Source organism: Dasypus novemcinctus, chromosome 1 (assembly GCF_030445035.2).
Source record: "Dasypus novemcinctus isolate mDasNov1 chromosome 1, mDasNov1.1.hap2, whole genome shotgun sequence".
In the NCBI taxonomy this organism is placed as follows: domain Eukaryota; kingdom Metazoa; phylum Chordata; class Mammalia; order Cingulata; family Dasypodidae; genus Dasypus; species Dasypus novemcinctus.
In genome coordinates this window covers 167,173,562-167,189,888 of record NC_080673.1, presented here as the reverse complement: position 1 = coordinate 167,189,888, position 16,327 = coordinate 167,173,562, and the positions used below count along the sequence as shown (strand labels likewise).

Here is a 16,327-nt window from a genome sequence, read left to right as displayed (position 1 = left end):
ATGGTTTCTCTAGGATTCAGAAAACAACTACAGTTGATCAGACCAGCAAGACCACCAAACAGTGACTATGACCTTTTTCTGGTGCAAGTTTGGCTTTGTGAAGTACTTTGGAGTTTCTTCTCAGTCCATCCACTGAGATGGTCATCACTGGTAGTCGTAGAAAGTCCACTTTTCATTGCACATCACAATCCAATTAAGAAATAAGAAAAGACGACACTTTAAAATGACAATTTTTTTGATTTTCGGACAGCTCACTAGGCACCCACTTATTGAGGTTTTTCACCTTTCCAAAATTTGTTTCAAATGACAAATGACCATAAAATGGCTGACATTGAGTTATTCGGCAACTTCTCGTGTAGTTTAAAAAGATCAGCTTCGATGATTGCTCTCAACTTTGGATGGCCAGCCACTATGCTCCTCATCCTTAAGACTCTCCTCTCCTTTGCAAAACTTCTTGAACTACCACTGCACTGTAAGTCCATTAGCAGTTGATGCTGCGAGCTATCTACACTGCTTTACAACCCATTTTGAATGCAAATAAGAAAATCGCTCAATTTGCTTTTTGTCTAAATCATTTCCATAGCCTAATATAAAATAAACAGCAAGTAATGTCATTAGCAAAAAAGAAAGTGAGAAACACACATTAAAATGATGCATAACTTAACCACATTTATTAAGAATGCATTCCAATAACAAATGGCAAATTTCAACAATGCAAAACTGCAATTACTTTGGCACCAACCTAATAATTATAGGGTAATCAAGACCTTACCCTCTGTCCCTAATGGGGTATATAGGGAACTTCTCCCAGAAAAGACAACTGATTGTGGCAAATGCCTTGACCAAAATGTGCTATGCCCCTCAGAGAGATCCTTTTGCCAAGGGGTTTCACTCACACAGGGTTTTTGCTTTTTTAAAGATTAGAACTTTACTGAACAACACACACACACACACGAGCTACACTGGCTCCCTCAAATTGTTTTTTTCGTTTGTTTTTTTTGTTTTTAGGAGGTACTGAAGACTTGAACCCAGGAACTTGTACATGGGAAGCAGATGCTCAACCACTTGAGCTACACCCACTCCTCACGTATAATTTTGTACCCTACTTTATTCTAATAATACTCTATTTCAAGCATTTTTTTCATAGTATCTTTAATAAATAATTTTAAAGACTACATAATGTTCCACCAAAAGGATTTACCATAATTCATCCTTCTATTGCTGGCCATGGAGAATTTCTCCAACTTTTTGCTAACAGAACTAATGCATTAGGGAATATTTTGTGCATTAACCTTTTTCCATATGTGATATTATTTCTTTAGGATAAATTCTCAAAGGTGTAATTATTGGATAAAGAAAAATAAACACTTCTAAAACAAAAGAGAAAGGATTCTGTATATCCAAAACGAATCTTGGCTTTTTATTTGTTTTCACACAATGTATAGATAGAGTTAAGAAAAGGGCAGGCCTTCCAAAAGTCCCTTATTATTCAGGCCAAAAATTCTGTACACATATACAAAACTCAAATAAGAACAAGAAAGAATACTCTTAATTATTTATGAATGTTTAACAAACATGGTTTTGAGTAAAAGATAATCTATAAATATAGTACCCAATCTAAAGCTGCCTCTATAGCAAAGAAAATCAGAACTCATGTATCAGAGAAATGGCTGTTGCCCTGCCCTGGCTGCATCTCTTCAAGGAGAAGCTACAAAGTAACTTTCTGGGAGAGCCAAGAATGACCAAAAAAAGGAATAATTTCTTAAGGTAAAGGAGAGCAAATGAAACTTTTGACTCACATCTTAGTTTAGACCTAAATCTAAGCTTTCTATTTCCATGTGTCCATTTACATAAAAATATTTTTGAAACACTGAAAAATAAGGCTAAATTAAGAAACAGACATAGTGAACAGAGTATTTTACTCTGTAACAAATTGTATTTTTGCCACAAAAAGCATGATGCTTATTTCATATAATTATAGTTATCTTAAAGCTATTTTGTTCCTTTAAGCAGAGTCTGAACGTTAAGGAAAGCACTATGCTTACCTGCGTGGGCAGAAGACTCCAGTTTTGCTTACTCCGGATCTGACTGTCCACTAGGTCACCATCACATATGCTATCTGCTGCTCTGCTTAAAAGCATCAAGTGCTTCTTCACGTCACCCCTGCAGGAAAGAACCAGTCCAGTTACACTACTGCCTACCCTCTACACCCGTCCCTCACAGGTGCCTGGCCTTCGCAGGGCTGGGAAGGGTACTAACTACCCCTCACTATCTCTGAGCACTCACCCTGCAGCTATGGGCTTTACATGTATGTAGTTCTCCTGGACAAAGAGGGGTGCTATCGAATAATCATGAAAAAAGAGATCTGATTTGTCCATAAGTGACATATGAGCAGTCTCTTCCCCAGCTACAAATACTTTCCGGGCAACATCAAATGGGCCCTAAAAGAGAAACAAAACAATTTAACAACAAAAAGCACTACTTAATTTTAAGCAGTAACTCATTGTAATAATAAATTCTGCCCAATGACTAGATGAGTTGGAACACAGAGGTAACCGATACAGACCTCTACTTATCTAGAAGTTATTAAACTAGACCATTTGAAAGTGACCATCCTGAATACAAGCATACCTTGTTCTATTGCACTCTGCTTTATTGCATTTTGCAGATATTAAGTTTTTTACAAATGGAAGGCTTGTGGCAACCCTGCCTTGAGCAAGTCTTTCTGTGCCATTTTTTTCAAGAACATGTGCTCACTTCCTGTGTTACATTTTAATTAAGATATGCACATTGGTTTCTTTTAGACATAATGCTATTACACACTTAATAGACTACTGTATAATGTAAACATTAAGTTTTATATGCACTGGGAAACCAAAAAGTTTGTGTGACTCACTTTATGCCAATATTGGCTTATTGCAGGGGTCTGGAACCAAATGTGCAATATCTCTGAAGTATGCCTGTAGTTCCTAAGCATTCAAAAGACGAAATCTATATATAAGGGACTATAGAAAAGCCTTTTTATAGAACTATTTGAAGCAAGAGTGTAATTTAAAATTTATCTTTTTCATAATTTACAATATTCATTGACAGTACTTAAGGAAAAATTAATTTGAATTGGAAACACTTCTAGCAATTGTCTATAGCTCTTGTTATAAATATCCATGGGTTCTATAGGTGTGTCAAGGAGCGATAATGACTTACTTCTAGTCCTATAATAGGTATGGAACAAGAAGTGTTTTGGCTTGGAAAAGAAACTTTAAAATGAGTATTTATTTTACCAGTTTGATATCCTTTTTGGCCCTATTAGAATCAGCCTTAGCTTGGTCATAGGTTAGAGCCTTACTTCGTGCACACCACATACTCAGATTGTGTAAAACCTAAAAAGAATCACAAATAAGACAATGTCAAGTTGGTAAAATATCCTCCCATGCAGGGTTGAAGGCATCAATTCAAAACAGCCATCACTGAAATAAATCATACATAATATATTTAAATTACCTGTCTGATATCTTGGTTAGCTCCCAAAATTATTTCATTCATAGCTGGAGGGGGAATTTTTAAACCCTCTTTAAATGCAATAGACATCATAGCACCCTGAAATTCACAAGGGGGGAATCTTTAATGATTAAAAAGAAAAAAATTTATATAATCAGATATTTAAAAGTATATCAGGCCTTAAATAAAAAAAAAATAGGATAGTCTGGTGAAGGGGTTGGGGGAAATCCAATTATCCTACCTTAATCTGTTCAACTCGAGGTCTTTGAAAACGTAGATCAAAACAATAATGAACCAAAGAGCGAATCTTGGGATGATTTCTATCATTGCACATACAAATAATGGGAATTTTTGTATGTTTTATCAAGATAATTAATTCCTGAAAGTCAAATTTGGAATGGAAAAATAATTATTTCAAAACCAACAAAATGCCACTCCACATTTTAGATTTAATAACACCTCCTCAGCAACATGTCTTTATTGACATAAATAGCAGAGCAAAATAATTTTTTAAATATTTTTTTTAAATCTAAAAACCAACAGAAAAACTGTAAACACATATTGCTTTGATTACCTGAATTCCTCCCCTGTCCTCATTGCCTGCCATGCCATCTACTTCATCCATGATGAGAGCATGTTTCGTGCTTACCAAGTGGGCTGCTCCATCTGACCCATGTTGAGAAGCAATGGAATGGAACAAAAACAGAATAACAAGTGTTCAAAAGCTACTGTTTTTTTTAAAATTATGTAACATTTTTAACAGGTAATACAGGTCGATGGTACAAAATTCAAAAGGCACAAAAGACTACATAATGAAAGGATATTCTCCCAACCCTGCCCACAGGTACCCTAGGCCTTCCCAGAGGCAAATACTATTAAATGTGTACACATAGAATGTACATCTTGGTTTTTTCATTTAATATTAATACATTTTGGCAATTTCTTTCCTTATTGGTAAAGAATACCTCGTTTTTAAGGCTGTTTAACATTCCATTTTACACATGTATCATAATTTGCTTAATCAATATTGATGAAATATCAGGATGAGTCCTGTCTTTTGCTACTATAAATCATATTAAACAAGTATTCTTATCCATGTCATTTTGCATATATACAAGTAAAACAATAGCTAAATTCCAGGAAGTAAAATTTATTTAAGAAAGATATGTGAAATCAATTACTTTCCACAGAGTTGTGCCAATTTATACTCCCGCCAGCCAGGTATAAAAATGTTATTTGATTCTCAACAATGATTCTCTACCATTGAAAGTACCAAGAATTCAGAGGACTATGTGATACACTACAGGCTCTGAATATGCACTGTTGCATCCTTACTTTGGGCACCTATTCCCCCATAAGCCCTGGTCACAAGACCAGGAACTATAACCTGAAACACAGCGCACATTTTCACACTATCTTTTCTCCCTTCTACCACTTTTGCCTGAAATGACCTCTTCTACCCCTAGAATATTCTCTTTCTCATTCTTCAAGGCCCTTCAAATAAATGTCACCTCTTATCAGTAACTTTCTCCAACACCCCAAAGAGAACTACTGCTTCATCTATAGGCCCCTATCATTTCACTCATCACACTATTATTTATTTCCTTTCCCACTTCACTGGATTCACCTATGAAGCCTCTAAAATAGCATCTTCAAAACATGTATATATATATATATATATAAATGTATGCATTTTTATCAGATTCTAAGAAACTTCTAAGACCTTAAAAAAATTAAAAAAATAAAAAGAACTACTGTAAATCAAAGGCTTTTCTTATTCTCTTTTTAGTTTCAGGATTTATCAGGGTGCCTGACATATAGCAGTATTCAATATCTGTTACTAAACACTAAAATGAACTTTATTTTCTTGCACTGCCAAAGAAAAGAGTTAAAAGAAACCACATACTTGAATAAAAACCTTTGATGCTGGTATTATTCAGTGATTCAGCAACAATCTCCTTCAAACTGTTCTTACTCCGAGTGTCACTTGCATTCAGTTCCACATAGCTATACCCCAATTCCTAATCATAATATGGGAAAGTGTTACCATCATAATACAAATTATTAATTCTCTCAAAAAGGCAAAAGCATTTAGGGAAGAAAGTAGAAAAATCACATAAAGAATGAAATAAAAAATTAAAGAGAAAGCATAATACTAATAAGACAACATGAGGCTGACTAGTATAGGCCTTATAATACAAGAGATTTTTAAAATATTATATACATATACAGCAACACAGACATATACACCCACAAGTTCAGTCTGAAAATCTCAGCTGGTAAATCATTAATCTGGAAAAGTATATCTGAACAAGCAGTTTTACTAAGTTTGCTTCTAAAAGTCCTAGAAAGAACTGAATGCAATCATCTCAAGACTTCAATATCAGATATAGAATTAATCTTTTATGAGGTACCAAAAAGTAATTCTTGCCTCTGCATGATGATAAATAGTTCTTTGTCAAACTATCCCAGTATATTATCAAATTATTCTGATTCTTTTCCCAAAACTGATCACCTTACAAAATGTCTTAATTCAAGTCCACCCAAAAAGTAGTGATAATAAAAAAGAGTAAAAAGAACCATGTTTGCATAGGGGCTGTATAGGGCTAGGGCAAAAAATTTTGTTTTGTTTTTTTATTTTTAAAATGTTCATGAAACACTGGAAAATATATAGGCCTTATACCAACTAAAAATTTAAGGTCTAGTCCATATGACAAAGACCAAAAGAAACCACCAGCTTATGGGGCAGAGGGTTGGGGGATCTGGCAATAAGTTTAAAGTAAGTACATAATCCTTTCTTTTATCATTTGATATCAACACTTGAACTCTGATTTGCCCTAGGACCTAGTGAGATGAAGGCCTCTCGCTGTCTACAGACACAGCAGTGACAATGACAACTATAATAATAACAACAAAGACAAAGTTTAGTAGTAAGGAGCAAGAACCTGAGTCAAAATGCCTGGGTTCTAACTGTACCAACACCTTCCTCTTGAAGCTGTTTCACTTGTTAAATGAATATGGTAACAGGATCTACCCAAAATTATTATAAGGGTCTGTAAGATATCTGTACTTATTTTATAAAGTCTATAATGTATCCATACCTATTTTATAAGGGTCTAGAAGATATTACCTAGAAGATAATGCACATAAGTGCTCAGCACACTGCCTGGCATACAGGTAAATGGTACCTATTGTCATAATTACCAATATATATATATTTTTTTGGTTTATGCACCTTTATTGAAGGAAAATAAATCAATTACTAACAGCTATCAGTTGATCACTCATCCATTGACAACTTGCTTCATTTATTCAGTGCTATATTAAACAGTGTATTGAAAGATTAACTAATAGCTCTAAGCTTCCTAACAATTTAAATGAAAATTACAAAAGATTTGAGACCCTATTTTGGAATACAAAGGGTGTTTGACTTCCAATTTCCATTCTCTGTTTAACAAGAACAGGTCATTCCTTTATTGACATGTATAAAATATATCACATTTTCTGTTCTGTTGATGCTATAAATTCAATACCAATTCTCAAGCCACATCAGTTATGAGCATAAAGTACATCATGTAACTTCAAATCTCTAACAGTGGAAGGCTTAAAGAATGGATGTTGCTATAGAGCAATGCTGCTTCCTTTGATGTGACAACTGAACATCCATCTCCCTCCCCCTCAGATGACTTCTTCAGCAGTGAGGAATGGTTTTAGTCTCATAACCGAGTTAGAGTGAAGAGATTGGCCAAATAATACACGTGCTCCATTTTTTTAAAAAATTCTGAATCTTGGGCAACTGTTCTCTTGTAACTACTTTATAGTTTCTAAAAGCAGTTATTGTCCAAAGCTGGAAGAACTTAAGTCTTCTCAGATGAGCATGTGAATGAATGGAGGGAGGTAAACAAAAAAATAAAATTAAGAAAGATGAGGTCTGAAAGGGGAGCAGCCAGATAAGAAAATCAAAAAAGGAACAGTAATTTAAAGTTTATTCCAGCTATAATGCAGGTTATTCTGACTTTAAGGTAGCATCACATGGCATACTTCTGAGTCCATTCCTGAGATATTCTATTGTACTTATCTCTGTCTATTTTATAAATCCGTGCAATCTCTGGCAGTAAGGGGTTATCTGGGTTCGGATAACATAGCAGTGAACAAATGGATAAAAGAACTTTAGAAATAGTTAAAGCAGGAGACCACTGTGATCTTAGAATATCGAGACAAATGCTGCCATTACTGTTAATATTTGGATGATAAATTCTTGTAAATGCAACCTTAGGTGGTTTGAAGGGGTAGTCTGTAGGAAAATGAACTGTCAAAAAGAATACACCGCCTTGATATGGTCTGTCATTAGGTCCCATAATTGTGGCTTACCACATATATCATCCCCAACTGGACCTGCAGAACATCGTGCTGGGGGGTCATGGGCCGAATCACTAAGTTCCTTATTAATTCGTTTCAGCGCCATAGTCTGTGCTTTTCATCTGGCTCTGTCTGGCACACTATCTCCGTGTGCACTCAAAGGTCCAGCCAAAACTCTTGATTATCAGGGCGGCGGGGAAGGATTCTATATTGGTCTCACACCGGTTCTGCCAAACACAGGCGCAGAGGGGCCAGGGCCTCCCTCAAGCTGCGGCCCTGGCCTCCTCCCCACATGGCAGCTGGTGCCTCCCCAGTCCTACCGGGCTCACGCGCACGACACCACCAATAGTTTTTAAAAGGATGAAAATGACAAATATCACAAGAACCAAAGCAAATTCTAAAGGTTTGATTTTAGAGGCATACACACACAACAGGTTAAAATATAACATATAAAACTATCATGTAAACTATCGTCCACGCTTAGTGGCAATGCTCCAATATGTGTTCATCAACTCTAACAAATGTACCACACTAAGGAAGGAGGCTGTTAATGTGGGAAAGCGTAGGAGGAGTTGGGAGTAGGGCACATGGGAATCTCATGGGAATCCTCTATATTTTTTATGTAACATTTATGCAATCTAAAATATTTTTTAAAAAATAAACTAGTAGTAAAAATAAATGTAACACATATATACCACATACACACCCATACGTACATATCTCCTACACATGCCCACTTGTAGATTATCTTTCCAACTGCACTATGACAGAACACCCACCTGACAAACCAGAGAGGCTGTGGTTGTTTTGCCAACACCCGGAGGGCCTGAGAGCAATGCTGCTTTAAAACTAGAGCCATCATCCTTGCCGGCCAATTTACCAAACTTTGCTGCTAGGAAAAAAGAAGTTCCAGAGTGTTAACCTCTATTATCTAATAGAATTCAGGAATGGCAGGAACAGCTGTGCATAAGCTTAGCATTGAAAGCAGTCCCCCAGACTGGTTCCAAATTTATAGAATATTTTCTACATAATATAAACAATAGTTTCCAGAGCATTTAGTGAAATTCTACTCCCTACCTCCCTCTTTCACCCAAAATGAAAAAATTAAACTAAAATTAATTAACCTTAAAATTCTGATTTGAAACAATTTGAAGAGTTTCCTTTCCTACGAAAGTATAATCCATGCAGCAGACAGCCCAGGGAGTATTTTAGAAGTGACTTAACCTCTCTGTGCCTATTTCCTCATTTGTAAAATGAGACTAACAAAAAAATATACCTGATAGAGATGTTGTGAGGATGAAAAGGCTGCTGAATACAGAGCCTGGCATGCCTCAATAAATGTTCACAAGTATAATCAGATACATAATCACAAAAAGAATGTACAGCTCAGCTCTAGAGCTTCCTCCTCTCACCATGTGTCTGACACATGAAAGCTGCTCAAAAACACACACAATGAGGGAGAGAGAGAGAATACTAAATAAATCTATGGGTAGGCACCGGAAAAGGAGTGCAATTCATCTGAGATCATAAAAAGTTTTCTCCAGGCACATGAAGCAGTTTTCACCCTTTTGGGGTAGATTTTATGTGGTTTCAGAAAGGAAAAAAAAGGACTCAAATTTAATTTTGTAACATTAAATTATTCAATTTGTTTTATAAGTAAAGTAACCTGGCATCATTGGCCAATGTCTAGTGACCCCCTAGACATTAATAAACCAGTCTTACTTTAGGAATTTACCATGGCACTCACTAAATTTTGCCTTACTTCTCACACAATATCGCCAAGAGAGGCTGGGCCTTCTAGGGCTGCCGGATGAAGCTTAAGAAACAACTACTAACATTTGTGATTTGAAACCTCACTTCCAATAACACTTGGAGCATTAAAGATATATTGTAGCTTTTCATTTTCCAAGACAAATACACGGTGAATGAGCACAGAAACTACAAAAGCTCAGGCGAGGCCTATCAGGCCCACCAGAAGCAAATCATACATGCTACTGGAACTTCTAGGCTGTCTACTCTGTAAGTAAAAGTCAACTTTTTATCTACACTTTACCCCAGTCCCCTTGGCACTTGCAGTGGCCTTGAGCACACAGGTCATCAGACCTTGGCATATTGTACTTTTCCCTACAACACCCACCCCCTTCCCTTTACTTAGCTAATTCGTCTTTGGTTTTCAAGTCTTAGCTTAGACATCCCTTCCTCCAAGAACACTTCCCTGACTACACAATCCCTTGCCACAGCATGCTACACTTAGCTCTATAACAGTACTTAGCACATCATACTTAAGTGCTGGCTTATATATGTCTCCCCTGCTAACTGAGAGCTCCTTGATGGGGACTATGTTTTGTTCACAACAGCACCTCCAGGGTCTAGTATACTACCTGGGCTCAGAGCATACTCTCAAGAAATGTCTGCTGACAGGTGAATGGACTGTTAAGACACCCTCACTTACATGCAAATGAACAATTACATATTGACAGACACACACAAAAATGAGTAAAGCTGTAAAATCACCGTGTTTTTTATCTTCAGATGGACTCTTGTGCCAGTTTCGGAGCCAGCGGAGAAGTTTGTTGGCACAGCTCTGATCACCTTGCTGTCCAATTATAGTCTTGAGTGAGGATGGCTTATATTTATCCACCCAGAGCAAACTTTCCGCTTGGTTTTCACTGCTGTCATCTACTAAATTCCTCGCCCTGCTGCCACCAATTGTCTCCTCAGTCACTTGCTCCTTAAAGTCCAGGTCTCTCCGAAACATACTAGTTTCCATTTTTATGGGCTTTATAGAGCTGTCCCTTTTGGGTGTCTGCTTGCGCTTTTTAGACTCTGATTCCTTTTTATTTGGACTAGATTTTCTTTTTTTAGGGTCATTTTTTTGAGGTGTTCTCTCCAATTTGGATTTTTCTTTCTTCATCTTAAAAACGTTGGAAAAATGAGAAAAAAGAAAACCCAATGAGACATACAGAATTTTCATCCTGCTAAATTTACTCTAGAGGGCAATCTAAGATAGCCGAATGAGCTACCTAACCTGTGTTGGTCTTTTCAGGATAGACCTGCTGTTTCTGGAAATCCACACCTTTCAAAGATTATGAAAAGACATTATCAACATTATGTACATGCATTACAATGCCCTGAGAAGGAAACAATACCACTTCTGTGGTATTCTTGCCAAAAATGTGCAACATCAACCTAATCATGAAAAAACATCAAACTCAAATTGAGAGACATTTACAAAACAAACCAGTGCTCATCAAAAATGTCAAGGACATGAAAGACAGAGGAAATGTTATCAGTTGGAAGAGATTAAGACAGAACTAAATGAAGTGTGGTATACTACGATGGAGCCTCAAACAGGGAAAGAACAAAAGGAGAAACATTAAGTTTTAGTAAGGTATAGTTTAATAAAAGTATTGTACCAATGTTAATTTCTTGGTTTTGATAAATATACTATGACTATGTCAGCTGTAAATATTAGGGGACCCTGGGAGAAAAGTCAATCTAAATCTTTCCCCAGGATTTTTCTAAGTGGAGTAAATTGGAAAGTTCATTTTGACACGAGGGTGACAGAGACAGGAACATTAATCTTTTTTTTTTTTAAGATTTATTTATCTATCTCCCTGTCCCCTCCACCCCCTCCACCCCCACCCCCCGCCCCAGTTGTCTGCTCTCTGTGTCTATTTGCTGCATGTTCTTTTTTGTCTGCTTCTGTTGTTGTCAGAGGCATGGGAATCTGTGTTTCTTTTTATTGCATCATCTTGTGTGTCAGCTCTTGTGTGTGGTCGGCGCCATTCTTAGGTAGGCTGTGCTTTTTTTCACGCTGGGCAGCTCTCCTTACAGGGCGCACTCCTTGGGGCTCCCCCACGCGGGGAACACCCCTGAGTGGCACGGCACTCTTTGCGCGCATCAGCACTGCACATAGACCAGCTCTACATGGGTCAAGGAGGCCCAGGGTTTGAACTGTGGACCTCCCATGTGCAGACGAACGACCTAACCAGTGGGCCAAGTCCGCTTCCCAGGAACATTAATATTGAGCTGCTGGCAGTCCAGTATCCAGCATGTGGATAAGGCCTGTGCACAGTAGAAAAGAATGAGGCTAATACTCCAAAGAAACAGAGGGCAGAAACCGAAAGGATCCTGAAATGACTGTAGTCTCTGGATCCAATAGTTCCAAGAAGATACCCTGAAGCAGAGTCCTTCAGTTCAACAGGAAATAAAGTAAGCTCATTTGTATAGGAGAGGTTAATCTTTTAGCCAGTGGGCCTGTATCCACCCAAATGTCTCTACAAAACAGGAAAGTTGCTATAAGTCAACTTAAATAAATCAAGTATGTTTAGACAAACCTCAGCTTCCACTGCTATTTCATACTTGGACTTCTTGCCTGGCATAGTTCGAATCAGATTCAATAGACCATCTTCATCAATAATTTTGGTCCCCAAGGCTGCTGCCTATTGATTAAAAATTCAAATAATTAAAACTGCATCCTTAACATTCCTTTCTGTAAAAAAAAAAATTATGTATATAATACTAAGGACTGTTAGTACATTTTTAAGTTAGGTAACACTGGAATTTTTAAAATTTTTCTTTCATTGAAAAGGTACCATTAAAAAGAAAGAACATGACAGTAAAAGTAACAGGTTGGTACCCCAAGTATCACATACATACTGTGGACTATTAATTCCCTCTACATAAGCAAAGGGCAAAGCTACAAGGGTGTAAGCCCAGGTATTCATGCCCATGTGTGCCTCACACAAGATACTTTCCCACACTTTCTTCTTTGCTAAAAAAACTCCAATGTGCCCATCCCCAGGTAACAGATCACGATTTGTCTAAGACAGAAAAGTTCTGATCTTCCACAATATCTCATGTAACTCTGAATGGACAAGTGACAGCTCTGGCCAATGAGATTAAGGTGGAAATTTCTAGATGTTTGGTATCTTGCCCTTTCCCCTTTTTTTCTTTCTTGAATGTAGACTTGAATGCCTAGAGCTGCAGCTACCTTGCAACTACAAGTCAGAAAGTACGAGGACTAAAGCTAACATAGTAAACAAGAGTTGAAGAATGGAAATAATCTGACGAAATTACTAAACTGCCAAACCACCCATACCAACCACTTACCTTCTTGTTAGGTAATGAAAATAAGGAGCTATTTGTTTAAATCACAGTTAGCTGTATATTCTATTATACAATCCTATCCTACCTGACAGACCTCTGATCCTTCTCCATGAGCTTCAAATAAAAATAGTTAAAATGGAGACTACAGGGGTATATAAAGAATACTTAGGACTAGAAGAAAAAGAAAATTTTATTTACTTCTATTTCTAAAGGAAACTTAAATATGAATATTATACTAAGAAGGCAAAATATACAGGAACTGTGCCTTCATTGGAAAACCAAAATCCTGGGTTGAAGCCCAAACTTCTGTGGAGGAAAAATAACGTAGGGAAGAAATTATTTTCCCATCATTTTTCTCCACTTAACTCTGTATAAATGGCATTAATACAAATGGTCACATTCATATCCGGCAAGACAACCAAGTTTTTTCACTGTGTTGAGACACAGCAGTACCTACCTTATCACTCTTGGACTGTCCACTATCACGACCCATGACCAGGTAGTTTGTTTTCTTGCTGACATTTCCGGTTACTTTTCCCCCATAACGCTCAATTAGAGACTTGGCTTCATCTCTTTCAATGGACTCCAGCACTCCTGTGATTACAAATGTAAGGCCTTCCAAGCAATTTTCAGCTCCCTAAAAACCAAAATGTTCAAGCCGAGAGGAAATTACATGGTAGCTTTCCAAAGACATACTTGGCATGAGAACTACAGGAAGTTGATTTTTCTCATTTGACATCATAAATAACCTCAGCATGAAAATTTTGCTGGAAATTCACAGCAAGTAAAGAGAACCTCAAATTAAATCCTGAGAAATTCTTATGTAGGCTAACATTTAATAAACTTATAAACCTAGCAATGAAAAATACATATCCAATACAGTCAGCAAAGCTTATTGAAATTATCTATTCATATTATTTTCCATTATGCCTGTTTTATATTTAAATTATTAGTTGACATATAACTCTAACCAGATGCAATCCACTTGAAGCAACCCTTGCTACTGTTAAAAAAGGAAAGTTTTGATTCTGAGAAACTGATTCATATCATCTAAACAAATGTGAGCAACTGTCCTTCTCTCTGCCTATTACCTTATGATATTAAATCTAACAACCTGCCAGTAACTGTCAGGCAAGATCATATTATCCCGGTTTGAAAAGATAATTCTGATAATACAAGCAACCTGGCCAAAAAGACCTGGAATGGGAGAGATCATTAGTCTTAATTGGAACTGTTAATTTAATTGTTAAGACTTTTTTTTTTTGGAGGTACTGGAGATTGAACCCAGCACTTCCCACATGGGAAGCAGATGCTCAACCACTGAGCTACAACCGTGCCCTGTATTAAGACGTCTTCTGATTTTTACAACCTAATGGTTCAAAAATTACACAACCAAGCAAAATGAAAATCATGTAAAACATTCCAAGTTATGTATTACCCTTTGAATTGAGAATTGAGATCAATGCAAACTTGAAATAAACAGGCTTAATTAAAAAGAAGCTAAACAATATTGAAAGATTACTCCAATACAAGTTCAATCCTCTACCATTCAAGTAAAGATTCTTTCTTAGAAGATAAAAATAGCTATAAAACTACTTGAAGATAAGAGGTCTAACAACATCTCAAGATCCCTTCAAGTCTAAAATCCTAGGGTTAAAATGGTCTAATGAATACAACAGGTACGTAAATTCTTCTCAACAAATTCAAAATAACCCAGAAAACTACACATGCAAGCCTCATCCCACACCCCAATCTTACCTATCATCTGCTGAACTATCACCCCACATGGCTCTGAATATCATTTTCCTTTTTCAACTTCAATACCTATAGCCTCCCTACCAAACCCTTCTACTGTGGAATTCCTTTAAAATTCCCACTCCAGGATGAGTTAACTACCTAATATCCTCAAACCTTCTCCAACATCCCTCCATGACTTCGCCTTGCCTGAAACCTGGCTATCACCCAAGGTCAACACTTTGTCTGTCCTCTCAAGCAGGGCTTACTTAGTCTCTCACACACCATGGTATTTTCTTCTAGTCTCCTGGACAACCCTCTAACCCCATGAGGCTCACAAGCCCCCAAACCTAGCTATACCATTCTTCCCCCTCTTTATTAGGGGAACTACTAACTCTGGATCCCCTCCTTTCTCAATTTCTCAGAAATCTCATGCTACTTTGATCATCTTTCTCTTTTATGTATATCTTCCATTTCTCCCTTTCTGGTAAATCTATTCCATCAGTAAAAAGCATGCTTCAAGTATCTCTGACCTTAAAAACAATTCACATTTTCTACCTATACTCCATCTTGCATTTCGAACTATAATACCTTTCTCTTCCCACCCCTTCACAACCAAACTTTTAAAAAATAATATCTACTTATGCTGTCTCCATTTTGTCTCCTCCCACACATTCTTCAACACACTTTCATTAGGCTCTGCCTCCTCCATTCTATTGAAACATCTCTTGCTAAGGTCACTAATGACTATATACATTACTAAATGCAATGGGCAATTTTCAGTCTCCTCTATATACTTCGTGTCTTAGCAAGTATAAGACGTAACCACTTAATCATTTTTAAAATACTCTCTCTTCCCTTTGCTTCTGTGACATCACCCTGATCAGGCTTCCCTCCTACATTTTTGGATGATGCCTCTCAGTTTCCTTTTATTTCCCTCTGGAGAAACTGCAGCCAGGGTCATTTCCTCTTCCCATCCTGTACCAGTTTATCGCATAATATCAATCCCTTCAAATATTTTTTATATATGTCAATAATGATCAAGTTCTTACATCTAGCCTTGACTTCTGTTCTGTGCCCACACCTACATATCTACTTGCATAGATATGGGACTACTCAGCATCTCCACATGGACATATCACATATACCTGAAGCAAAGTATGTCCAACAATGAATGCATCATCTCTCCAAACCTGATCTGCCTTTAATAGCACCAGTATTCACTCACTTGCTTAGGCCAATAAACCTAGAAATCATTCCTAACACTCATTCTTTCTTACTTTCCACTTCCCATTTTAACAAAGTCCTGTAGATTTTATCTTTTACAGTGAATTCACTTTACCTTTCTGCACTTTCACTATCCCCTCAACTAGTCCCTATCATTTCCCACCATTACTCCTCATTTCCCTTTGGTTATCCCTGGCCCTTCCCAATGCACTTTATACTCAGTAGCCAGAGTGGTCTTTTTTTTTTAAAGATTTATTTTATTAATGCATTTCTCCCTGCCCCTTCACTGTTTGCACTTGCTATCAGTTCATTGTGTGCTTGTCTTCCTTTTAGGACGCACAAGGAACCAAATCTGGGACTTCCCATGTGGGAGGAGGCCCCTAATTGCTTGAGCCAC

The 16,327-nt window shown here is 37.1% G+C and overlaps 2 protein-coding genes across 11 annotated transcripts in view; one reads left to right on the top strand and one right to left on the bottom strand.

The window, feature by feature from the left end:
- The window catches only part of RFC1 (replication factor C subunit 1), a 100,842-nt gene that overhangs the window by 16,229 nt on the left and 68,286 nt on the right, over positions 1 to 16,327 (bottom strand). For 5 of the 8 annotated variants that reach the window (XM_004475451.5, XM_023583788.3, XM_071217006.1 and 2 more), the window contains 11 exons: positions 13,427 to 13,606; positions 12,198 to 12,302; positions 10,372 to 10,771; positions 8,637 to 8,749; positions 5,405 to 5,519; positions 4,073 to 4,164; positions 3,740 to 3,877; positions 3,502 to 3,597; positions 3,282 to 3,380; positions 2,287 to 2,441; positions 2,046 to 2,163 (listed from right to left, as the gene is read on the bottom strand). In XM_004475451.5, the coding sequence (XP_004475508.1) occupies positions 2,046 to 2,163; positions 2,287 to 2,441; positions 3,282 to 3,380; positions 3,502 to 3,597; positions 3,740 to 3,877; positions 4,073 to 4,164; positions 5,405 to 5,519; positions 8,637 to 8,749; positions 10,372 to 10,771; positions 12,198 to 12,302; positions 13,427 to 13,606 (1,611 nt within the window). The remainder of the gene's footprint in view (positions 1 to 2,045; positions 2,164 to 2,286; positions 2,442 to 3,281; positions 3,381 to 3,501; positions 3,598 to 3,739; positions 3,878 to 4,072; positions 4,165 to 5,404; positions 5,520 to 8,636; positions 8,750 to 10,371; positions 10,772 to 12,197; positions 12,303 to 13,426; positions 13,607 to 16,327) is intronic. The other 3 variants (XM_004475452.5, XM_023583790.3, XM_071217014.1) reach the window with 1 other exon arrangement.
- The window catches only part of WDR19 (WD repeat domain 19), a 188,229-nt gene that overhangs the window by 105,586 nt on the left and 66,316 nt on the right, over positions 1 to 16,327 (top strand). Inside the window, exon 37 of one of the 3 annotated variants that reach the window (XM_071216979.1) lies at positions 6,340 to 6,459. The exons of 1 other annotated variant lie outside the window; for it this stretch is intronic. The gene's annotated coding sequence lies outside the window, so the exon portion shown is untranslated. Of the gene's footprint in view, positions 1 to 1,008; positions 1,382 to 6,339; positions 6,460 to 16,327 lie in introns of those variants that run through there. One more of the 3 variants, XM_058299618.2, reaches the window with a different exon arrangement.